Here is a 27,085-nt window from a genome sequence, read left to right as displayed (position 1 = left end):
CTCTGGAACAACATGGGTCTGAACTGCATGGATCTACTTACATAAGAATTTTTTTCAGTAAACACGTATTACACGAGCTGCAGTCAGTTGAATGATGTGGAACTGCAGACACGGCGGGCTGCCCGTAAAGTTACACATGGATTTCTGGCTGTGCGGGGGTCAGCACCCCTAACCTTTGCACTGCTCAAGAGTTAACTGCAATTACTTAACCACAAAAGTCCAGGTTCCAGATATTCACACGCTTACATTTAGGTGGTCTTGCCTTTGAGTCTTCCTAATTTTCTCTAATATTGCCAAATTTTCTTTTTCAATTCCTTCATCCTCTGACTTTTTTCCATTAATAGGCTCTTCCTCCTTCATCTCATAGTGATCCAAATCTTCTATATCCTACAAAAGATAAAAATACTCACTTATTCAAGCTTGTGCCAAAAGTTAAATTATTCCTCACTCAATAGACAACAGAGAAGAGAGACTATATGTATTCCACGGGGAGGGGGGAAAAGGCTTCACATTCAATTCCTTTTATATCCTGTATTTTAAAAGCTAGAATCTAAGTAAAGCATATTTAACAGCTTTACAAAGTCCTAACTATTACCAAATAAGCCATCTTAAATTTTAAATCTCATATTAAGAGGAACTTTTGAAACAGTTTAGCATGAGGTACCAAGAACCTTAACTCAAATTCTAGAAATCTATTCCAAGAAACTAGTCTAAAATGTGAACACAGATTTAGGCATCAAGATGTCTATTTCAACTTTATAACCACAAAAACAAACAAAATCTTCATGTGCAAAATACCAGAAGTTAACTCAGTTCAGTGGAATATCAGAAGACCATTAAAATGCCAAAACATAATGGTTTCTTCTGTATCAATAATGAAATGAAAAACACAGAATACAAAATTGAATATGCAGAATCTTAACTATGCCAAAATAAGCACAGAAAAAGTGAGACTAGAAGGACATATACTGAAATATTAATAGTTATCTCTAGAGACATTTAGTGCTTTTCCTGGGGTTTTCTGTAGTGAGCACCTATTGATTTTTATAATTAGGAAAAAAGTTAGAAGAAGAATTTGAATAATGTCCCCAGGCTAATGTCTTTAGTCACCACATCATTCTCTTCTCTCCCTTCCTTTATCACTTGCTCTTGCACATATACAAATCTATGCAGAATTTTTAAAAATCCTACTGTTTATTACCTTACTTCTACTTTAGCTTAATCATCAAAATCTCTAAAGAGGCAGTTTATACTTACTATCTCCACTTTATCAAGCAGACTAATTTCACCGTGATTTCTAGACCAGGTTAATTTAAATCACTTCCACCCAGACTCCATGGTCTTTTTCTTGGACTGCTATCTCTTCAACCCTTATTATATTCCTTTCTTATTCAGACCTTGTATATGACTTCATGCTTCATGGAGCTCCCTTCTCCTGGTTTGCACCTTTCAGCTACGATCTTCCTCTCTACATTTGTTCTGAGTTCTCACAAATGCCCTTAGCCTGTATCTCCTCCTTCAACCTCAGCCACGTTCATATCCACAAAATTTCTCTACTTGAGTATTAATCACCACAGAAGAGAATTCATCATCATCATCTTTATAAAACAGTATTCTCAGCACACTATTCTCTTCCTAAGGCCTTCTTATCAACAATCACACCAAATATAAACATGTTTGTCTCTAATTCAAGACTTAGCCACCTGCCTTTCCTAGCCAAACTTGCTTTCTAAGATTCCAACACATCAATCTTCTTCCCAGAAGGAGAGCCACTGAAACACCCAAACACACCATACTCAGGGCTGTTCTCAGCTTTTTTCACTACATTACTTTAGTTGTCTAGAATATCTTCTTTTCACCTATCCTAATCTGACAACTCCAAAGTCCATCCCACCTTTCTAGATTTCCCTAAACACTGCTGTCCTTTCTTTACATTATCTCATGAGGGAAAAAAAAGTACGTAAAAATCTTTGAGTATAATGTCTACTTTATTGTACACTGGACCCACAAAAAAGATTTAATATGAGAAAGCAGTTTATGCCACCCAAGTTAAACTACATGAAACTATTAAAAAATTCTCTACCCCAAAAAAGTCATTCCAACTGGACAATGTTAAGAATTAGTTTACTTCCAGACTCACAAAACAAAGCAAACCTACAACTACTTTAGTTCTAAGGCATTCAAAGAAGTATGTTTTAGATTTAAATTTTTCCAAATTAAGAAGAAAAAAGGTAATAACCTGAATTAATTCCAAAACAGAAAAATGTTTTAAAACCAAGACTATGGAACTCAAACACCTTTTATCAGGTCAAAACAGAGACACAGATCTTCATTATGAAGTTTGAATTTAAACATCAAGCTTCAGAGCCTGAAAACCTCTAAAATTATATCAATAGCTGGCAACTAAAGTAGTCTAAGCTCAATGTCTTTGGAATTAGCTCTATGAAATTCTTAGATGATTTTTCAACATAAGATAGTTTGGCTACTTCTAGTGAGTAGTTCCTAAAATGTTCTCTAATTCTCCTTTTATACAAAACACAAAACTTTTGAAACTTAGTAGTTCCTCTTCTTAAACCAAATCAGGTTAAGTATTGATTACTATTACACGTAAATACAATTTCAGTGCTAAATGTTAAGAGTTCTTATTTTCCTTGCAATCAAATCCAAGGACATCAGATAAACAATCTGCTCAAAAGTACCCCATGAATTAGAGGTGAAGCCAGCTTTTAGAAATTGTATTAAATTTCAAATACAACGTGCTTTTCATTATTCCACAGTAACAATGGCTTTATAAAGGAGGTTAGAAAATTACTAAAATGTTCAAAAGTGAAGATATTTATAAAATGTTATTCTTATATAAAATACCTACTTCAGCCATCTCTTCCTCTTCCTCCTCTTCTGAAGTCACCTCTTCTGTTGTCCCATTCTGAAAAAGAAAAGGACTTTGCCAGGACTACATACAACAAATAAATGCAGAGGACATGAGGAGACTCTAGTAACAAGCCGTCAACACCCGTCAACTACAGTTCCGCCAGCAGAGCTCACTACAGTTGAAACATTTTTAAATTTTGCTTTGATTTGACAAGTAATGTTTATCTGCTTTTTAGAAGAAACAATTCTGAACAATTCAACTTAATAGATACCTTAGGAATTAACAAAGGCAATCAGTCAAATAGAAAGCAAAACGGAAAAAAATTTAAACATTCTCATTTAAAGTAAGAAAATATTTTATACATATGGTTATGTGTATAGGACCAATGACTTCTTTCACTTTTTAAGGAGACCATGGATTCCTTAAATTATCTACCTTTTTAGCTTTGAAAAGCCTGAATCTTTCCATAAAAATCCACTGTCTTAAATTTTAAAAGATCGAATGTGTTACAAAGGAATAGACAATGCACAAAACTAAAAACTGTAAAGTGATCACCGTTTTACCAAAGATCTATTTTTTTTATAACATGTTACTTACCACAGAATATTTGTCTGTAAGACACAACTTAACACTCCTTCACAATGACTCTGACAGAGTTTTAGGAAGGGCCTTCATATCTAGCTTTGACAGAGTTCAAAAAGATAAGTTTCCTGGACCAGACTATAGTTCTCTAGGACACAGTACATAGTATTTTTTTCCCCCAAAATTCTTACTGTATTTGTTCCAACTACCGCTGGTAAGGATTACGCTCACATAGAAGGCCTACCTTGATGGCCTCTTAGTGTGGGTGTCAGAACCATATTTTAATGTAACTCAATGCAGCAGCAAAATCTCGTAACAGATTCATCTCTTCCTTTCACTCAGGAGTCAGAAAGTCCACCTGCCAGCACCTCCCCATTCACACACCACAGGCAGAGCGCAGGTGTGCAAGCCAGGAGGGGGAGGCCAGCCAAGAGCGACAGCTGCTGAGGATACTCTTAACAACTGACACTCAGCAACGATGCACCTCATCTATAAATGAGCAGATAACCAGGCACCACCAGATATTTGAAGAAAACTAGCAATCTGAAAGAAAGGCACTAAGTGGAACAAGCTGAAGTCATGACATTATTAATGTAGGAAATAAAACAGAATAAAAAATCTAATTAGAATCTTTAGCAATAATTGAGAAGATAATTCATCCACAAAATCTAGAAAGATTATTATACAAAGGACAAGACAGTTTTGGGAAATCAGAAAGATCCCCACCTCAAAAAACAAAAACAAAACTCAGCAGAAGGGCCAGAGAGCACAATGGACTTGAATGAACAAACATTTATGATTAAGACAACAACGAAATTACGACACTCCTTTATCATGTGGAGAAAAAGGAGATGGAGGGACGGAGAGGTGATGAAAATAAGAGAAGAGTTAAGAGAAATGGAGATAGGAATGCAGAGATCTAACATTCATCCAGCATTCACCCAGAAGACAAGGGAAAGGAAGAAAAAAGACAAATGCTGCCAAGCTGAAGAAGGATTTCAGAATATCAAGAGGCTCTGAATGCCCCAAAGGAGCTGAAGAGTAAAACCCCATACTTCACAGTTAAAGGAAAAAAACCAACTTCCAGAAAGAAAAAAATACAGAGAAAGAAGTAAGAATCAGACAGGCATTCAGACTTTTCATCTACAACAATGAACACCAGAAGAAAAGTGTGAAGAACCTGGAAGAGATTAACTATGAACTCAGAATTCCCTACCTAGCCCCATCAGGATGGGTGCCACATGTGTGTTTGTTCAGCACTGGATCCTCAGCACTTACACAGAGTACACAAGTACTTTACAGAGTCACATATTTGTTAAATGAATAATAAGAACAAAGACACTGACAATTCAAGGAACACTCTCCATACACATCCCCACAAATCCTCCTAGAAAAGAAACAGAAGACATTATTCAAGGTCGTATTTCAGAGAGGGGAACCATGGGAAACAGCAACAAGCGAAGACAACAGTGACATCAGTGATTCAGTCTAAGCGATTGCTGATATCGCAGCTGAAAGGTTACAGGCCATATTCTCTGACCACAGTGAAAAGCTGAAAACCCCAAAGCCACCTGAGAATGTTTAAAAATGTTTTTCTAAATAATTCTTGACTCTAAGAAGAAATCGACCCTCATGCCCCAGGAATCAAATTCCTAAACATGTGCCCAGAGAAATACCGCCGCAGGTGCACCATGTGCTGTGGACAAGGATGATCACGGCGGCACTGTTCCCAACAGCAAACTGGAGTCAACCCAAATGTCAGTCAACAGTCAAATGGTAAACACGTTATGATACAGTCGAACAATGGAATACAGCAATGAAAAAGAACTACAGCTACCTACACTATAAATGAATTTACTCACAATGTTGAGCAGAAGACAAACATGAAAGAATACATATACGACTCAAAATGAAGCTCAGAATCAGGCAGCACTAAACCATATTGTTCAGGGATGCAAATATGAGTGATAAAATTAGAGAAAAGTAAGGAAAAGATTAGCAAACAGAGAAATGATAATCTAGAAGGAGCTTGCAGAAGATTTCTCCGGTGCAAGCAATGTTCTATTTCCTCACCTGGGTGCTGGCTAGTGGTACTTCCCAGGTACCACTGTAACTATCTGTTATACTAAATTTACGTTTACATGTTTTCAATACATATTATTTAAAACTCTTTTTTGTAAGATATGAGAGCATGAACAAGAAACGGAATCAAACTACTTATAAAATATAAACTAGTTAGAAAATAAGTATACTAAAATTTTTATATCTGTGCTATAGTCAAACAGCACTCAGAAAACATATACCCTTACATGTTGGTTTAAAAAAAAAAAAGTAATTTAAATCATATTCACCCAATAAACCAGAAAGAAAGGAAAAGGAAAAATGGTTAAAACTAGAGCAGAAAATGAAAAATACATATGATTTAACAAATAAAACTAAGGGTTGACTCTTTCAAAAGACCATTACAATAAAATAGATATGCCTCTGACAAGTAATCAAGATAAAGAAAAAAAATTTAGAAATAATCCACAGATGAGAAGAGGCAAAAAGTAAATACTTTGCACATCTTCATAAGTTTCAAATGTACAGATGAAGTTACCATTTTTTAGAATCTAAAACTACTAAAACTGACCGAAGAAATGGAAAATCTGAATAGACTAATACACAGAAGAGAAAAATGAATCGGGTTCAGATGTTTATTTAAACCAGAATTTCTCAACCTTGGAACTACCAATATTTGGGGCCAAATCATTTGTTGTGAGGAACTCTCTGACATCGCAGGATGTTTAGTAACATCCCCTCTACCCACAAAAAGCCAACAGCACCCTCCCCCAACCCGGCCAGCTGTGACAACCAAAAATATCTCCAGATATTTCCAAAATGTCCCATGGGAGATAAATTTGCCTCCAGTTGAAAACTGATTTAAACTGTGTCCTAGATCTCAGAAAAAACATACAAAGCCTCCCAAATCATATAAGATGACTTAACCCTGATACCAAAATGAAGCAAGAAGAGCCTAAAAGGAAACACACAAAACAATGTTACAATCTCACTTAAAGTGGAAAAATCAAAAAATAAAATATCATATCTATTGTGTTCCCACCCCTACCCCCCAACCTATATAGATGCTGAATGTTTATTACGGGAATGTAAGGATGATTCAAAATTAGGAAATTTCTTCATGTTATTCAGAAGTTATATTATATCCTTACGTGGAATTATCTGCATCATCATGAAAAACAAGGCAGATCTACATGAACTGTGTCCACAATATACTGTTAAGTGAAAAACAAGTTGCAGACATTCCAAAGAAGGAAAATTGAACACGGACATATTATTTCTCCCATCTCCTCTCTTTTTTGAGGCTTCACTAAAATTACAACGAAGAAATCAACACTGTAGAAACACACAATGGTAACAAAAAAAGAAAAGAAAACGGGCTACGAGCAGAAAAAAGAATTCACTCGTGCTAGAGGATGACAGTAAATGGAAGAATGGTAATTAATGGAGCAAACAAGTAAAGCCATAGGTTAAGGGACAATCAGGAGGCTAATTCGACCCACAGGACCCTGAAGAGGCTCTAGACTCCAAGACACCACGTACCCTAGATAGCAGGAGTGATGGACAGGACTAAAAACAGAAATTAACCAAAAATCTATATACAGAACATTGTCCAGCCCCCAAAACACACTGCTCTCCTTAAGCGGAACTCAGACAGACATATCTACCTCAAGCAAGAGATTATAAGGTTTCATGTCCAGAGAAACCAAGAAGTTCCAGCCATCATTTATGATTATACCAGGAAGTAGAGGGTGGAGGTATATGGGCTGGAAGTCAGCTTAAATTCCTCCTAAAAGCTATCAGTTGACAAGTCTTGGCCACAAAAAACTCACAATCAACTTTTTAGTAACACTCTCAAATATGAACGAGAAAAGAGAAAAGAAAAAATATGAATGAGCAACACAGAATAGGTATCTAAGGAAAGTCTCCAAAAAGAAAAAAAAAGACCAAGACAAACTAGAAAAAATATTACTTAAGACTTATTAAACTTATTAAAGAGAAAACAGAGATGCTAGAGAGGGAGAGTATCAAAGTAACTCCTTAAAGACACTTATGAATATGTCACATCTACCAAACAAAAATAGAATGCTATGAATAAGGAAAAATCAGAGAACAAGAAAAGGCTCTTAGAGCTTATGACTCATCTCTGGAGAGGACCCCAAATGAACCACATCTCCCAGCATTCATCCTTTATACGACCCCTCCCATTGTCAATCTGGGTGGGTCCTGTGACTTGCTTTAACCAATAAACGACACTGGGGCAGTTCCAGATCTAAACCTTCAGAAGGCCTGGCAGCTTCCATTTTTCTGCTCTTAGAAACCAAACATAAAAATTCTGACTACCTTCCCAAAGAAAGAGAAGCCACATGAAGAGACTCTGGAATGATGAGATGCCATGTGGTAAGAAAGGTCACAGAGGAAACACCAACACCAGACATGTGAATGAAGAAGCCATGTTGGACATTCCAGGGCAGTGGTTTATCCAAATGACTACCAGTCCCAGTCACTGTCTGACTGCACCGTGAAGTTAGCAGAAAAACTGTCCAGCTAAACCTAGAAAAGCCACACAATCATGAGAGAGAGTAAACTGTTGTTTTCAGCCATTAAGTTCTAGCACAACTGGTTAAGCAGCAATAAATAACCAAAATAAAACTTACAGTTATGACTGTCCAAATAAAATTTCTGAAAGTTTAAAGATAATTTCAAATTCTGGAACATTTTTCTTAAAACAAAGAGATAGAATATAGTGATAATAAGAGACACAAAGACTCAAGGGAGGAGGTCTAAAATCCCACTAGCAGGCATTCCAAAATGAACAAATGAAGATTGGAAAGGAGAAAGTCACCACAGAAAAAATACAAGAACACTGACGCAAGGAGAAAGATTCAAGAGTCCAAATTTGAAGAGGCCCATCCATACTGAGGACCAGCAACAATGGAAACGAATCCACCAAAAGGTAGGTATTGCTACCCTTTCCCCCTTTTTGCATTGGGAAGTTATCGTGCATGTTACACTGGGTAATCAGCCCAAGCTAACTAGGTAAGACAGCTAATAAGTAGCAGAACCAAGATTCAAACCTACAGTGATTTGGCCATATTTTTTAGAAGTCAGAACTCAGAAAATGTACTACTCTTTCACGTTTTCCTAGGATTTTACTTGAGCATACACTCAGGCAAAATGAGAAGAGCTAAGCCAAGAAAGAATACATGAGATCACGAAACAAACTACTCCAGCACAGAAGACAAGAAAAATTTCAAGGTGACAGCTGAATAGCCAACCCAGAGAACTCGCCAAGCCTGGTGCAGAAGAACCGAAGGCTCGAGGAGAGAGGGAGATCTCACAGAAAAGAGACAGAACGTAAGTTTTATAAACTAACAATTATTATAAGGAAGACACTGCAAAACAAAAAACTGTACAAGAAAGGAAATACCATAATAGAAAACTCTACACGACAAAATCTTAATGATAAATGGTGATTATTCATTAGTCTAAATATAATGATGTTTTAGGAAGGGAAGGTGGATGGGAAAGTGGGTGGCATAAGAGCGAAATCTTTATTGTAATACAAAGTTAATAATTATGCCTAAACAGGTAAATCTAGAAATCCAGAAAAGTTAGAGGTGGTAGTGAGCTGGTGGGTACTTCTGCTGCTTGGAGGAGACAACATCTGATTCAGGCCTTAAGTAGTATAAATGCGTGTAAAGGGATGGCATTCCAGGTGAAGGTGAATGAATAAGCGAAAGCAAACAAAAAAACTGAAGAAGCAAGGAACAGTTATGAAAACCAGGAATATTAACAACAACAAAAATGTGGTGGCGGTGAAGGGGACAATTGTTTGTCCGTCATAGTAAATACCAGCAGGTCCAAAGAATGAAAAGTTATTTTTAGTACCTGAAACAAAATAAACAAAGCACTTTAACAGGAAAACAAAAATCAAGTTCTTAGTAAGCTGTGTAAGAAAAACCATTCTAGCTTTACTTCTGCTTGAGACAATTTGTTTTAGCTCCAGAACACTAGAGAAGTTTTACTTTACCTGGCCCGTGGGTAGTGGCTGATCTAGCATCTCAACATCCAGGTGCTTAGGAAGGTTATATAATCTGCAGAGTTCACATATCAACCACTTCAACTGCTGACGAAGCTACAAAACACATTTCAGTAAATAAGCATTATGTTAAAGAGCCCTCAGAAGACATGAATAATGCTAACACTACTGTAACTAATCCAGTGGGAAGTGAAAAAAGTTTGTTACTGGTCAATTACAGCCTACAGATAAAATAACAGTCTTAAAAAATATATTTTAGGGAGTGCTAGTGCAAGAAAGTTACTATGGCTTGAGTGCAATCCCTACAATGGATACCTAGCAGAATGACATCAACATAAAGGCAGAGGAAGGGGAGCTCCAGACATCGCCTAATTTTCAGCTGTTAACTTCTCTTCTTGGTAACTTACAAGAGTACGCTAATACATTAACGAGGCTACAAAAAATAGACGCAGTGTTGTTGCACATGGGTTATAACATTATATATTCCACAGTCACAGTCATTTTAAAAGTACAGAGGCAAATATGGTCTAATAGACACAGCCTTGGAATCTAGGTGACCTTGGATATAGTAGTGACTCCCTGAGTTTTGGTCTATCTATAAAACCAGGAAATTAAAACCTTCTTATAATGGTAAAGATTAAACAAAATCTTCTGTAAAAACACTTGACACTTAGTAGACTCTTAAGTGTTTGTCTTAAAAAAAAGAAAGGAAAAGAAAAAAAACTCACTAGGAAAACTACAAAGAAGAATCCAAGTTTCCACTTTTAAATCCAGATTGTTTTATAAGCATATTCACTTTAAGGAGGTAAGTAAGGTAAATTATGTGCACAAACATGTTTTTCATTGTTTAAAAAAAAAGGTTTTCAATGTATAAGTTTAGCAATTATGTTTAAAGAAAAATGGTCAGTATCAGACAACTTGCCTGGGAGCAAGTAAGGCGACTTACTTCCCTTGGTCAGGAAGGTTCCTGGATATCTCTAACCAAGAAGAGAGATGAAAAGAAAGAAGGTTTATGGACTAAGGAAAACAGACACAGAGATAGAATGGGTTAAACAAAGCAAAGAATAAGCCTTTTCAAAGTGGACAGTGGAGCAAGTAAATATGAGGAAAGGTTAGCAGTCAATCAGTATCAAAAAATATCCTCAAGCTTAAAAAGCAGCAAAGCCCCACTGCGGATTTGTCATTCCAATAAGCTCTGTTTTGTGCTAAGCACATAATAAAGACGAGGGAGGTTGACGTGGACACAGACTCAGACACTTCAACCCCTGGTACAGGAAGAGCTCCAGGAGTACCGTGGGAAAGGCAGCAGTGTGGTGGAGTTGCACCAAGCGGTAAGAAAGGCAGGGCAGTACATCTTCCAGGAATTTCAACTATGCGCTCCCCCCAAAAAAGTGTTTGAGGGGATAAGAGGAAGAAACTAAGACCATGGGAAGGACTTAAGAAATATTTAGAAGAATATTTAGTAGGTGGACAGGTCTTAGAAATTTACTAGGTAGTTTAGGGGTGGGAGGTGGGGGTCAGGAAACACTGGTATAAAAAAGAACTCTAAGATAGTTTCCAGGTTCAGGCATGAATAACAAGCTTAGCTACTTCATTTTGCCCTACTCACAATCACAGAGAGAATTACTGAGGGCAAACATGATGGGGGTGATAGAGTGCTGAGAGGGAGATGAGTTTAAATTTAGATAGAATCATTCTGAACAGTCATGGCACATCCCCATGAGATTCCCTGATCTACTGTGATATATAGACAGATAATGGAGTTTCAAACTCAGGAGATAAATTTTAGCTAGAGATAAAGATTTGGGAGTCACTGGAACATAGGCCTTGATTTAAGAACTGGGAGTAGAAGAGATTACTCAGAGAAAGCACAGAATGAGAAGAGGCAGACCAAGGAATAAGAGCTCAGAGGAGGCAAGGCAGGGTGAGAACGAGATAAAAACAGAGACAGCGATCTGATGGAAATCCTCATTAGATTATCAGTTCCCAGAGGACTAGGATAGGATTTGTCTTGTCTCCACCACTTATGACAGCACCTGGCAGGGAAGCCAGTCAATTTTTTAAGAAATACTTTTCTGTATTCCACTACTAATAGTTTCTTATGTCCACTCAGGTTTAAAACAGGTATGTATAAATTAGCATAGATATAGATTTTTTTTTTCAACATTGTATACAAGAGGGGCCAGATTACAGACAATATGTTGACTTGCTTTTTCATTTAGTATATCATAAAATTGTATGTGCTCTTGTGGAAAGACTGGCTCTATTCTTCTTAACTACAACATAATATTCTATCATAAAACCATACAGTAATTTCAATTTAACCAGCTCTTTATTGGTGGAAATTAAGTAATAAATGTTTATTGAATGAAGGAACATTTCAATAAGGAAAGAATCAACAGTACCAAAAATGCTGCAGAAAGGTAAAATTTAGGACTAAAAAGGAAGTCCTGCACTTGACAACTAGAGATAAAAATTTTAGTACAACAATGAAGGCAGAATCTAGATTATAATGAACTAAATGAATTAAAGGTAAGGAAACATAGCTTATTTTGTCAAGACACTAGGTTACAAAATAATTAGCAGAGACTGTAAGAAAGAGTGGAGGATGGGCTTGGGGTTTTTTTCTTTCATGTAAATACATTTACTTTTTTTAATATAAAACTGGACCCAATTTTATCTCCTATGTCATTTTTCTTTATGAGTATTTTTTTTTTTGCGGCTGACACTATCTTTTAATTGAAGTATAGTGTATTTACAATGTTGTGTTAGTCTCTGGTATACAGCATAGTGATTCAGTTATATACATATATATATATATTCTCTTTCATTATAGGTTACTACAAGATATTGAATATAGTTCCCTGTGCTATACAGTAGGACCCTGCTGTTTGTCTATTTTATAAATAGTAGTTTGTCTGCTATTCTCAAACTCCTAATTTATCCCTTCCCCTCCTTCCCCTTTGGTAATCCTAAATGGCTTTTTTTTTTAAATGTCTGTTAAGTCTGTTTTGTAAATAAGTACATTTGTGACTTTTTTTAGATGCCACATGTAAGTGATATGAGCGTTTTTTGATGGAATATTTTAGACATCAAAAAATAACCCCTCTCATTCCTACTGTTACAAAATTTACACCTTTAGATCTTGAGAGGCAACCTCCTCAAAGGAGGTGGAGTAAGGAGGCTATGTCTATCACTCCTTACCTGTCCTGCGGCCCCTCCCCTGCTGGAGACATGAACATGTGTCCGTCTAGCTTCTCAACTGCACGACTGTTCTAAACTTCTGTTGCCTCCATCTGCCTGGTCCAGTGCCAGTACTCAATATTTTACTTTATTTAATATCTGGTCAGGCAAGTCTCTCATTTCTTTTCTTTCCAACTTCATTGTTATTTTTTATTATTTACTCTTCAAAACAAACTTTAGGATCATTCTGTCAAGTTCCAGAAACAAATCTGTTGGGATTCGTACTGGAATTGCATTCAATTTATAAACTAACATGACGCAACGGAGATGACTGACATATTTATAACACGGAGTCCGGCCGTCGAGGAACAGCAGTCAAGTCTTTTATTCCACTCAGCAGATTTTTGTGGTTTTCTTGCTACAAAACCTGCATGTCTAAGTTTATTCCTAGGTATTTACTTTTTAAAATTTAATTGTAATTGTCAATAAAATACCTGTCTACTATATTTTCTGATTACAGCTGATATTTGGGAAAATTTGATTTTTATACAATAGAACTTTTAACTAGTCATCTTAAAAATTGCTTTTTCAGCCAACTCATTTGGATTTTTTTTTAAAGGTAAACAATCATGTCACCTGCAAATAATGATTGGTATTTTTCTATAAAGAATGTATGACATCATGGAAAACTACAATGGTAGTGTTAACTCTTAAAAAAAGGATATAAGGCTATACAGAACATAACCTCAACTATTAAAACATATGTATAAGAATATATGTATTTCACTAGTAAGGGAAAAAAATACTGATTAAAAAGAGTCATCAAGTCAACAGTGGTTATATCAACTAGCAAAATTTTCCTATTTTCCTTTTTTGTTGTTTTTAATTTTACTAGTTCCCTCACAATGGTCACTTAGTAGTTTTATAATCAAAGAAACCAGGTTTCTAAAAAATTTGTAAAGTTTGATTTCTTTATATATTAAAAATTTTTTTATTTGCACAACATTGTAAAATGACTACAACTCAATAAAAAAATGTTAAAAAAATTTTTTATTTGTATACTTTTGGCTTTAACTACAGAGTTATAGACTCTCAACAGAAAAAGCAATCAGTGTCATTCTATCATTATTTCCCCCTTATATCTACTTCCATCTTTTCCCCCTTTTCCGTTGCCTACCTTGGCTAGTGGTCTCAACCAAAGATGCCTGCTTGGTTTAATGATTAAAATTTATGATAAAGAGACCACCTAATTTCTGATCTAAATTAAGACTATACCTATGGAAAATAAAAATGAGAAACCAGGTAGTAAACAGTCAAATTTGAAGGACCAAAAAAAATCTTGGAGGACCTGAAGACGAGGTTATCAAACAATCATTAATCAGGCTTTTATATCATATTACCTCTTAACACTCAAATTCTATAATGTTCATGAGAAAAAAAGAAAGTAGCGTGGCTTATTTTCTCACCGAATTGTTGTTCTTAGTGTCTTCTAGACGTTCCAGAACTGATGTCAGATTTGGGTCATCAGAGTCCACAAACCATATCGGTGAAGAAGATGGGTAAGATTCCTGTTGCAGAGACACCTATGTTAAACATATTTACATACAGGCTAACCTGGATATGCAATTAAACCACACCACTAAATGGCAAAATGGTCACAAATTTAAGTAAAACATATCAGGAGAAGAAAAGTAACACATTAAAATCTATGTAAGAAACAAAATTTCTTATGGATTTTTTAACCAAAATAATGTTTTATGGTATAATCTTGCTTGCACCGTATTATAGAATTCATAACTCTAAAACAAAAACAAAAACAAAACAAAAAAAAAAGAACTTTACCCAGTAAGCAGTATGATTTAAAACAGACAGAAGAGAATACACTGCAAAAGTTATGCTTTATCAAAAGCAGGGGGAAAAAAATGGTATTCAAGCACCAAGGAAGATAGGCTTCCTTCATTTACAAAGAAAGATCTATCATGGACTGGATTCTTCGGCTTAAACATTTTTTAAGGGCTTTAAAATCTAGAATCAAGGGTGGAAGGGTATAGTTCAGTGGTAGAGGGTGTGCCTGGCATGCACGAGGTCCTGGGTTCAATCCCCAGTACCTTCATTAAAATAAGTAAGTAAGTAAACCTAATGACCTCTCCCTCAAAAAAACAAACAAAAAATCTGGAATCATAATAAATTCCTCAAAAAGCAAAAACAAAAACAGAAACAAAAACAAAAACATCCCAACCTTGAAGTACAGTTTACAGATTTAAACCATACTCCTTTTACCTTCTAATAGAATAAAGCTACATTTGAAAGCTTTACCTAGATGATATCCAATTCTGAATTTTTAAAATAAAGCGAAGGAGTACACATCTAGGCACATTTTTAAATCCTTACAAATGCTAAAAATGATTTTTTAAATCTTCTACTCACTGTACTGCTTGCTCTCTGAGTAGTGTAATTACAGAAGTTACTTTGAGATTTTTCTCCATTCAAAAATTGGCCCCTAAAATCAATCCCAATTAATTCTGCCTTTTTCCTAATAATTTTCCCTCTCTTCTTAGATTGCAAGAAGGAATGTAGTTTCTAAAGGACAGATTTCTTAAATGAGGTTAAGATTACTTCTTAAACATAGCGGGTGTTAGAAGGCAGAACAGCAACTTAGCTATCTTAGGGCTACATTCAGCTCTCATTGGCAATGGAGCTGGGTTCTGAGACAGGTGTATTCTCCTTGTGAAGCTACTGCCTGTGTGCTCCCAGCTCACAGATGTCAACGATGCTCTTGAACACTGTAACAGGATTGCTCTAAAATGGTCCCAATGATCCTAACCTCCTGGTATTTACCCCCTTGTATAATTCCCTCCCTAGACCTAATGACTCGCTTCTAACAAACAGAACACAGCAAAAGTAATGGATATCACCTCTCAAATTAGGTTACAAACAGAGGAAAAGTTCTGTCTTCCTCACCCTCTCCTGCTCTTTTCTTTCATTTACTCCCACTAATGGAAGCCAGCTCCCTACAGAGAGGCCCAAATCAACACGGTAAGGGACTAAGAAAGGCCTCTGACCAACAGCCTGTGAAGAGACGAACCCCACCAAGAACGGCATGAATGAGCCTGGAGGCAGGTTCTCCCCTGTCCAGCCTTGGGATGTCTGCAGCATCAGCCAACACCTTGTCTGCCTCGTCAGAGCCAGGGAACCCAGGTAAGCCAGGCACAGATTTCTTACGTATGGAAACTGTGAGATGATACTTGTTGTTTAAAGCTGCTGAAATTTTACAGAGCAATAGATAACTAATTCAAACACCATAAAATTCCAACATTTTATTCCATCACACAAACAGTACAACCAAGAAATGCTATTACCACATATATATTTTTAAAAGCACAATTACGTGTTGATTTTAAAAAGTTAACAAACTAGGCATTACATGTTTTCACCTACTAACAGACATTTACTCCGTTCATTTGTACTGTTTTCTATTATAAATTGGGAAAAGCCATTATTAGTAGTATTAGCTGCAATTTAGGTTCTAGTCATAGGAAAAGAATTATGCAGAAACAGTTTTAAAGAAGCACTGCTTTCAGAACTATAATGTCAATTATAATATAGCTGAAGCCACAGAAACAGTATTTTTAAAGCATTTTACCAAATGTTCTTTAAAGAAACTGTATTGAAGTAAGACATCATATCCATTCACTAATAGTTTATTTTTATATTCTCATTCCTCAAACTTACTGTGTCTCAAACCTCTTTAAGGTTAAAAGGAAGATTGTCTTCAAAATTAATCCTATTCTTGGGGGTAAGGTATAGCTCACGTGGTAGAGTGCGTGCTTAGCATGTATGAAGTTCTGGGTTCAATCCCCAGTACCTCCTCTAAGAATAAATAAGTAAATAAATCTAATTACCTAGCCCCACCAAAAAAAAGCAAAACCAAAATTAATCCTATTCTTAAAGAGAATTGATTACTGAGTATTGCATTTCTTCCCAGTCTTCAGTCTAGTTTAGGAGCATACTATTTAAACCATTTTTAATGTTTTAGATTTGCATTTTCTATAGCCTTAAAAAAACAACTAAATTTTGAGCTTCACTATGTAGATTAGCGTTTGTCTAGTAAACTTCTGCATAAGCAAAATAAAATATGTAAATTGTTGTCCTGGTCTAAAACCCTCAAAACCGTGTTATGAGAATTGGGAAAAAAATTACTGAGATCAGGGGGAGGGTATAGCTCAAAGTGGTGGAATGCATGCTTGGCATGAACAAGGTCCTGGGTTCAATCCCCAGTACCTCCTCTTAAAAAGAAAAAAAAAAGGTAAATAAATAAATAACCCCCCTCAAATTACTGAGATCAGTTATTACCTAAGCCATGTTTTCTAATCCTGTACATAAAATAGGATACACAGTAGGTCTGAGCACTTTGTCAATAGCTCTCAAAGTAGGGCTCTTGGACACCTAGCTCCAAACTATTTCTACAAAATACTAAGAAGTTAATTGCCTTTTTCACATTGACATTTGCACCAGTGACATTTGCACATTGACATCTGCACCACTGCAAATACAACAGTGGGTAAAACTGCGGATACCTTAGCAAAGATAAAGGCAGTGATACCAAACTATACTTGAAGTCATGGTATTCACCACCATGCATTTAAGGTTTTTAAAAGAAAAAGGCGTTTCACTAAAGAATGTCTGTGATGAAGCAGTTATTTTACTAAATCTCAATCCTATGTCTTTCTAATGTTGCAAGTGATGAAACAGGAAGCACACATGAGCACTCCTACAGAACACTTTAGAAAAAGCACTTGTGTGACTGAGTTGTGAGCTGAACCTACTACTTGAAAGAATGACTGACCAAAACAATGGTTATTCCAACTTGGGTTTCTGATAAACATTTTCTCAAGAAAGAATGAGAGCCTGTCATTTCAAGGAAAACAAAGGACAGTATTTATTGCCAATAATAAAATTCAAGCTTTCAAGCAAAAATTAGAATTGCACAAAACCTTTATCCATCACTGTGAGTCTAATGGCTTCCTAAGAGTATTCTGATGAGGTTGATGGTGATATTAATGAATATAACCTTTTTCATGTTATATAACGAAAAGTATCAACATCTAGAAAATTTTCCAAAAGACCAATGCATGATTTACAATATCATGCAAGGGTTAAAGATCCATTCAAAGTTCAACAAAGACCAAGTTTTGGTAGAGTATCCAAAAAGAATATCCACAATTACCTAAAAAGGCTATTAAAATAATCCTCCTTTTTTCCAACCATATATCTGTGTGAGGCTGGATTTTCTTCCTATTATTTCAACCAGAACAACATATCACAACAGATTGAATGCAGAAGCAAATGACAGACCAGACATCAAAGAGACTCACAAAAAAAAAAAAAAAGGAAAATTGTTCCACTATTCTCACTGAAAAATTTTTGGTTTAGAAAATATGGTCTTTAAAAAAAAATGGTCTTTTAAAAAATATATGGTCTTTTTTTCCATAAAAATATTTATATTAACATGTAATGAGTTTATCTTAATAAATCAGTATTTTAAATATTTAATTTCTAGTGATAAATACTGATAGATAACCTACATAAACAAAAGCTCCACGGGTCCTCGGTAGATTTTTAATAGTGTAAAAGAGTCTTAACTCCAAAACCTTTGAGAATTGCTGCCTGCCCCCCCCAACCCCAACCCCAAGCCCCAACGTTTTTCCCTCTCACTCTTAGAACTCCTTGTAAGAAACATCCTTTCATCATTCTGTATTAATGTGGTTCCACTGAGGCTAGTTTTCCTATCTCCTTCCCATCTTCCTACCTACTTTCCTGACCCAAAACCCAGCACAGGTTTCTACCAGCCCATCCTACTCCCTATGGTTAGCTGTCAGATGAGCTAAACCAGGCAAACCTGGGTCTTCTTTGGGGCTAGAGCTCTCTTTGTTGAAGATCTAGCATCGCAGGACAATGTTGGCCAACCAGGGGTAGTCAGCATTTATCTTGCTGAAACGGAAGGTTAAAAGAAACCAAACTGTTTCCTAGGGAGTCATAGATCTTTACACTTTCTATCATGACTGTGACAATGCCCATTTCACTTTACACTTGCTAACATTTTTACCAGTCTGACAGTAAAAGCTGCTACTGGGAAGAAGAAAAAAGTTCCTATACAATATAATTTGTTACAACATCTCCAGAAACCGATTTATCACTAAGAATGGAAAGCTATCACTTTTAGGAAAATTTCAAAGGACATTAGCTAAATGCACAAGGATTTAGCTCTAGCTATTAATGTTCAGAGCACTGTTTAAAAGAGAAAAAATCAGAAACTACCTACATATCCCAAACTAGAAGACATGACTGACTCAGTGCTCTAGCCATACAACAGGACAGCACATGGTAACTGAAGCCACTGTAGAGGAATAACTTATGACAAAGGTCTACAATATTATTGAAAAAAAAAAAAGTTTACAAAATAATCTGATTTTTTTTTAAGGGAGAGGGAGTCTATGTAAACATAGGAGAAAAAAAGATGACCAGATGACAAGATATGTAACAGAATTTTGACACTGGTTGTCTTCTAAGTAGTAGAATTATAGGTGATTTTTTTCTAGTGTTGCTTCTCTGGTTTTTAGATTTCTGAAATAAGGATGTCTTGTATTCTACATTATAAAACATCCACTGCCACCATCTCTGGAAACAATCTTCAGCACAAACTCTACATCACAGTCAAGGCTTCTTCAGTGTCATATTTAAAAGACAGTCCATATACTCTGAAAGGCATCTATAAATATGAGTAATATTTAAAACTAAGCATTAATACTTTCAACCTCTCATACACTTCAAGCTTTTTAATTTTTAAAAAGGTTAACAATTAAGCTTTGTACCTATCTTGAAAAGATAGTTTCCTTCCTATCTGTCTTTAAAATGACTCATGATATACAATTTTTAACTACTGGATGGTGCTCAAAAATCCCAATATAAGTTCAAGCAGCTTCCTTACATTAAATGTTTATGTGCTTCTAACACAGTTATGAAAACTTTAGACAATTATCTAAGCAACTAATTACTCAGGACCTTTGTTTTTCCTCAATTCTATTATTAGTTTTATAGTGATTTTTAAGGCTTGAAGGATGAAGTTGTCTATGACCACCGCTATAAAGGTTATTCAAACAAGTTCACCACCACTGCCACTGCCACCATAAAATGTTGTGCTGTGTTGTCCTGATCTGAGGCAACATAACTCAAGGTTAATCAAACCAGACTCTCTGCTTGTCACTGCTTAAGGAATTCCTGTCTTATTCAGAAATAACTTTCTGTGTCTATTTTCTGCATAAATCCACTAAGAGACCAATGTGTGGCTTTCTAACAAGCACCAGCCAGCAACACTGCCTGCCAGAACGCTCAGTTTCTGGTGTTTTTCCAATTGATAGGACACATCCATTTCCAAGGATTTCATCATTTTTTTTGAAAATTGATGCATATACTTCTTGTTGAAGGTTCAGAGATAAAACAGTTGTAATTCTTCTAGAGAACAGTTACGTGACACATTATTTTCACACTTTGCTATTCAATAAATGTAGGGTGGAAGATGAAATAAGCTGACAGAATTACCACATGGTACCTTAATAGAATTCTAAATGATCTGACAACATAGGAAGGAAGGAGGAAAGGAGGAAAGGAAAGAGGGAGGAAGGAAGGAAGGAAAAAGAGAAAGAAAAAGAAATTGCTCTCTGCTAATCATTTTACAAGTAAGCAACTACAACTAAGTATCTAAGACAACCAGAGCCCTCAGAAGCAGAGTAAAAACACTAACATTTGGTAAATGAAAAATGCATACACACCCATGTGATCTGAGTAGCAAATTACAGCTAATCAAAACTGAGTCAGAGAAAACGGAAATGCTGAAGAGGATTCAAAACACCTACCGGCAGAAACCACTGGTTTCCTTGGTTCTGAGTTTGCTTAGTCTTTCTGAACACTATTTCAGTGGCCTGGGAAAGAGGGACCTCTGCTTCAGCACTCTGGCTCTCCAGCAATGCTTTACATTTGGTAGAGACTCAATTTAATTCCCCACCCCTCAACTAGCTGACATTTATCAAATACTACCCTTTTCCAGGTCTAAGGAAGTTTAACAATAAAAAATCAATTTACTAAAGGATACACCATTCACAAATTGGAAACCTAAGTCTCCTCTTCATAGATCTGCTCCTTTCAAGGAAAGGCATAAAAACCGGGATTAGGGAGGATATATAAGGACTAGGCGTTTGACTCTGTGTTATAAATTGGTCAATTGAATATAAACAATGATTCTTCTGGACTGAAAGTACCACTTAGGTGCTTAACATGACAGTTCTGATACTTCCAAAAGATTCTCCAGGAGTTCAATTTGGAAAAGTAATCTGTCCCTGGAGAATACACCAAAGAAGAGGTCTTGGGCTCTTTAGTCAGTTCTGTTATTTCCATTGTATAACCTTGTCTGGGCTACTTTCTATCAAAGACTAGAAACATGAAAAACTAAGAAATTAACAGCATTGGTTTATTTCCCATGAAAAGCTATTAAAAAGCATTTTCAAAATAAAGTGTTATGCAACCACTAATAATACCATCACTTTTATACCTTAGAGAACATCATTATTGCTAAAGAGCTTTCATATATATGTTCTCATGTGGGGCAAAAAGTATTATCTACTTTATAGAAAAGCTCAGTAAAACAAGTAATGTGCTTAAGGTCCCAACTACTAAGTAGAGACTAAATCTTTTTCTCCTAAACTCAGAGCTGTAACATTTTAAATTTAGTATCTTGCTGTTGGCGGGGGGGGGGGGGGGGGGGGTAGCAGCTCTTTGGCAATGATGAATAGGAATTTAATTAGTTAAACAAACAAATAAAAATTCTACCACAAATATCCTGGCAAATAGCCATTCATGCAGAAAGAGTAATGATTTATGCTACACAAATAATAAATTACTATAAAGTTTTATTTAGCAGCTAGTTTATTTCCTGGGGGAGGGGGGATTTTTCACTCTAAAACAGTGATTCCCTACCAAGAGTTCCTAGATGCCAAGAAGTCCATAAAAGGAGTAATGGAGTCATCAAGTTACGCTAAATATTTCAAAAGGACTAAAAGAAAGCCAGAGGTTATTAAAACAAGGTGCTTTGCTTTTTACTGTGATTATAACAACTGGATACTAGCACTAACTGGCAATTAGAACTATTTACTGAAAATGGAAAAACAATATTAAGTTTGCATAACAACCTTTCATATCATGAGTTCACAGAAAACAAATTAAAAAAAGACTCCTTGAAGGTGAAAATGGGACTCTTTTCCCTTCATATTTACGATGAGGACAAATTTATAAAACAAAAAAATTTAGCTCCATTCCCTTGGCCTAAAGAGTAAAACATCAAAACATCTATGTTTTGTTTTGTTTTTTACGTCTCAAAACTCTTCCACATGAAGTCAAATTGCAAATTTCCTATTGAGCTCTAAGAAGCCTTTTAAATATTTATGCACTATCAATGACACTTTCTTGATGTTTTCTCTGCCCTTTTGACCAACTCTTGGCAGTTAACTTATATAAGATTTTTGTTCAAACAGAACAGAGCTAGAATGGTGGCTATACAGTCAAAAGTACAAATATTTACTAAGCATTTACTAAGTGGAAGAGGAAAAGCATAACTACAGAATATTCTTCCATGTCACCATAAAATAAAAAAAAAAAGACTTAAAAAAAGACAAACCCAAATCTATAACAGAACATAAGAAAATATAACCAAAGCAGTAAACAGTAGGGGCCACAGAAGGCAGGAAGGGAAATAGCTATCAGCATAAACAGCGAATGACTGGAAGAGCCTTGGGGATGGTCAGACATGTCAAGACAGATAGGAGTGGTGTAAGGGGCACATTCCACATGGGAGAAACTGCTGATGCAGAAGCCTGAAAGAAAAGGGGGGCACAATATCCTGAGAGGATTATTCAGAAATTGGCATGCATGCCATGTAGGGAGACCACTAGTGAGGTACCATTCACTCAAACATTACTGCCTTGGGATGCTTTTTGGTAAGCATGGAGAAGTCAGGGCCTGGCATACAGAAGAGCTCAATAAATATTTGGGGACACAAGGAAAAGTTAAAAATAGATCAAACATTCTTTTTTTCTTTTAAGCGCTAAAACTTTTTAGAGAACGGCAAATCACAGAGTAGACAGGTCCTGGCATTTGAAATCCAACTCCATTTTTCCCTTGCTCTTTCCCCTCTAAGAAAATGGTATCAAGAGCAAACCATGGAGATTTTATCAAAACACTCAGCCATGCTTAAAGAGTCTTTATCTTTTAGAGACGCACACCGAAATATTTACAGATGAGGTGATATGTCTGGAATCTACTTCAGAATATTCCGAGGTGGGGTGTAGATGATGAAATAAGATTGGCCAAAACTTTAATCATTGTTCAGGCTGGGTACATGGAGGTTCTCCACGCTACTCAATTTTTGAATACGTTTGATATTTCTCCATAATAAAGTTAACACACATTCATATCCACTGAGCATCTTCAGTATCTTCTGATAATGTCTGTTACAATTCACTAACATCTGAATTGCAATAGTTTGTATTAGTGGTACCACTGTACTAGTCCCCCCTCCAGGCTCCTTTCCCCAGGTGTCTCTAATTCAGTTACTGCTCCATTCCCTAATCCAGGTCATCACTCACTCACTATCTTCGTGTGCGGCAGACTCCATCAGCCTCCAATATGGTTCTCAATGGGGCACTGCTAGCATTGGAAGTGGTATAAATCTTTGTTGTGGCAGACTGCCTGAACATCGCAAGACATCTGGCATCCCTGTACCCGTGGCACCAAATGCCAGCACAGCAACACTACCATCCCACCCCCATTGGGATAACCAAAACCACACACACATTTCCTAATGCCACTCACTGCAGAGTATCACTCCTAGTCCTGGATGGCAAACACATTTTCCCACTCACCTGAATAACTCAGGGGTTCCCCACAAGTCTACAACTTCAGTCTGTCAGTCAAACCAGCCCTACCTACCTTTTCCTGGCTATACCTCAGCTTCTACTAGAGTAATCACCATTCAGACCAGTCCCTTATTATCACCGACTTCAGGCTCACTACTACTTCCTGTTTACCATTAACTTCTCTACCCCCGGAGCAAACTACGTTTTCTCAACCGTTGGGGTCTTTTTTCGATAGTTTCCTTTGTCCCTTCGCTCCCTTCCACCTGGGAAAGCACAGCTCCAAAATTAGCCTCTCAAGGCCTTCGCCCCTCCCACCGCCAAAGTCAAAGTTAATTACTCTCTTTGGCTTTCGTAACGATACAATAGAAAACCTGGTCGCACTTTGTTGTATAAAACTCTTCCCCAAGAAGACTGAGAGTTCCGAAAGCAGGGAATGCTCTACCCAGTTTTGCAAAACCAGCGCCCAGACCAGAACTGCCATGCTCAATACATGAAATCTCACCTCAGCACTGCATTTACCGTTTTTTTTTTAATATACACTACCCAGAATTCTGAAAAACTATTTTAATGTTAATTATCGTAACTTCGAGGCCTTTGCAGACTCCAGGTACGCTGTAGGCACTTAAGTACTTACTGACTTAACCAAAGGGAGTTAAAGACGCCAGACTTGGTTTTAGCCACATTTAGAGGAACGTGAAATCACCACCTTGCGTCCTGCTATAATAAGGGCTATACTCCGCAGTTTGGCCCAATACCCTAAGTCAATTTCACAACGAACGGCCCCATCGTACACTTTTATGCAGAAACTGGCTGAACACGTTTACTATTTTACGAAGCATCTGGTTTCTCACGAGCTTTCAGATGAAGTGAAAGAGTGAGCTTTAAAGGGTCTTTTAGGCTTTATGACATAATATGATCTCTATGGGCCGCGAACTTGGGCACGTATCTCCTTTCGCCTGCCCCTAATTTGGACGGCTATACACAGGAGGGGCTGCATAAACATACCCCGGAGCACCTGCCGCCTCCAAGGTCCAAGGCGCCTTCGGAAACGCGTTAGCGCCGAGCCAGACTGGCAGGAAAGTGGGATAATTCAAACAGCGCCGGAGGCTGCCTTCTAAACTTTTTCCCCCCTCAAATGCGTCAGTTTTCAATGTCAGTTCTTCCTTAAACACAAACTTAAAAAAAAAAACTGGGGGAATAAGTGGGACGGGGAAACCTAACTGAAGAATGAGGGGTTCAAACTTGAGGGCCTTTCGCCTGCCCCGCCGGGGCTCGCACGGCAGCCGGGGCCGACCGGCCGCGGCCCCCGGGCAGGCCCCTGGCTGTGGGCGGCCATGGCGACCCCGAGAGGGCTCCTCCGGCCGCGGTCTCCCACCTCAGGGCGCGGCGACGGGGGCCGCGAGGGGCCAGCAGCCCCAAACCCAGCCCCCCGGGGAGAGCCGGAGAACGCGCCGTCTGCCTCCTCCCACCAGAGCCGCGCGCGGTCCCGGTGGGGCCTGGGCCGGGCCCCTCACGGGGAAAGGGGCGGGCCCGCCCCGCCCCGCTCGGCCCGGGGGTCCGAGGGGGCCTCTCCCGGGTAGGCTCCCCTTTGTCCCTGCGCTCGGGGCGCCGCTTTCCGCCCCGGCCCGGCCCTGCGGGGCTGCGGCCGGGCGCCTCACCGTGATGTTGCAGTGGAGTGTGAGCGGCGGCGGCGGCGAGTGCGGGCTGCCCGGCGGCGGCACCAGGAACTGGCAGTGCAGCTCATCCAGCTTCCAGCTGACGATGCGGAATCGCTCGTGGTTCTTGTCGAAGATGGACGCCAGGAACTTCAGCTCGGCCTTGAGCCCTGACACGGACATCTTCCCCTCATCTCCGGCGGGAGGGGTGCGGAAGGGGAGCCGGGCCCGGAGCCGCCGTCACGGCCGCGACCGCCCCGCGGGGCCGGCCCGGGCCGCGCTCTCGCGGCTCCGCCTCTCCCCGCCGCCGCCGCCGCCGCCGCCGCGGCCCGCGTCGGATCGGGTCTGGAAAATGGCGAGGGGCGCCGAGGCCTCAGCAGGCGGCTGTGTGGCGGCCTGGGTAACTGCTCCCTTTGTAACTGACTCCACCGGCAGGAGGCGGCGGCCCCGCGGCTTAAAAGGGCAACAGCGACGCCGCCCCCGCTACCGCCTGGGAAAGGGCTGCCCCCACCCCGCCCCTACCCCTCCCCGCCCCGACGCGCCCCGCGCGGCCCCGTTCCGGCGCGTGCACGCGGCTAGCGCGCGCCCGCCCGGCCGCCCCCTCCTCGCCAAGACCCAGCCCCCTTCCGCCCGGCCCATGTGCTCGGCTTCTAACGCCCGCGGACGCCTAGCTCGGGCCAGCTGGCTCACCGGCCCGGATCACCGGGAAGAGCCGGAGACCCCCGCGCGCCCCCGCCCCCAGCCTGGGACCAGACACGTGCGCGGCCTCTCGCGCCGGCCACGTCGGCGGGGCAGCGGACGCGCGCCGGCCCCTGGGGGCGGTGCTTTGCGAGGCTCGGAGCGGGCCACCCACTCACCTGACCCAGCCCCCGCCCTGGTGGGAGGCTGCGGGCTGCTTTCTGGACCCACTTCGGCCCACCTAGCTTCGTCTCCGCTACTCTCATCCTAGTCACCTAGGCACCACTTCTCTACCCTCAGTTCCTGCCAGGACCTTCTCGCCAGACTCTGCTCACTCCTTTGCTCTCTAACCTTTCACCCAAGATGGTAATTTGGCCCCTGCCGGCTGCTCCCTCCCGTCTCCCACAGTTTCATCCTTCCTCATATCCAGTGCCTCTGTTCACTCTGGCATTCATTTTCTCTTTACTGCCTTGAGCTTTTTTGCTGTTTCCCAAGCTTGAGATAACCTTCTCCACCTCCCATGGCCTATTTTCAGTAAAGTATTACCTCAAATGTCATCTCGGGAAGGGCCTCCCTGACCATCTAATCTAAAAATATAGCCACCCAGTCACCCTGTATCACATCATCCTCTGTCAGCACCTATCACTCACTATCTGATATCTTTCCTGTTTATTCAGTGTTCCTGCCCAACTTGAATGTCTTATCCAGAGCCATATTCCCAGGACCTGGAACGAAACCTTTCATATTGTAGACACCTAGTGTTACTGAATGAATGCTCCTCTCTGGAATCCTCAGCACTTAACACAATACCTGGCACATTCTAGGTGCTCCCAAAATGGTTGGAGGACTGCATGGCAGTCCAAAGGAATATAACGTAATTGGGCAGTAATTAATAGTGTGTTTAGTGATATGTACTAGAGGCAGGACCAGTTTCATGTCTGTGCAACCTATAGTTGCATAGGGCTCCTGGCTTAGAACGGCCTTGTGCTTGGTTTAATGCTCTGCTGTGGCCACTTTGAAAGTCTTAGTAATTTTCCAACGAAGGCCT

At 38.9% G+C, this 27,085-nt stretch overlaps 1 protein-coding gene across 3 annotated transcripts in view; it reads right to left on the bottom strand.

The window, feature by feature from the left end:
• UBE2Q2 (ubiquitin conjugating enzyme E2 Q2) overlaps positions 1–25,841 on the bottom strand; it is a 54,172-nt gene extending 28,331 nt beyond the window's left edge. Inside the window, exons 1-5 of one of the 3 annotated variants that reach the window (XM_074354250.1) lie at positions 25,363–25,841; positions 14,207–14,308; positions 9,549–9,653; positions 2,870–2,926; positions 247–387 (exon numbers count right to left, since the gene is read on the bottom strand). In XM_074354250.1, coding sequence (XP_074210351.1) covers positions 247–387; positions 2,870–2,926; positions 9,549–9,653; positions 14,207–14,308; positions 25,363–25,542 — 585 coding nt within the window. In that variant the 5' untranslated portion in view covers positions 25,543–25,841. The remainder of the gene's footprint in view (positions 1–246; positions 388–2,869; positions 2,927–9,548; positions 9,654–14,206; positions 14,309–25,362) is intronic. The other 2 variants (XM_074354249.1, XM_074354248.1) reach the window with 2 other exon arrangements.
• Between the last annotated feature and the right edge of the window lie 1,244 nt (positions 25,842–27,085).

This window comes from Camelus bactrianus, chromosome 27 (assembly GCF_048773025.1).
Source record: "Camelus bactrianus isolate YW-2024 breed Bactrian camel chromosome 27, ASM4877302v1, whole genome shotgun sequence".
Classification (NCBI taxonomy): domain Eukaryota; kingdom Metazoa; phylum Chordata; class Mammalia; order Artiodactyla; family Camelidae; genus Camelus; species Camelus bactrianus.
The sequence above is the reverse complement of the archived record's forward strand: the minus strand, read 5'-3'. Positions and strand labels throughout refer to the sequence as shown.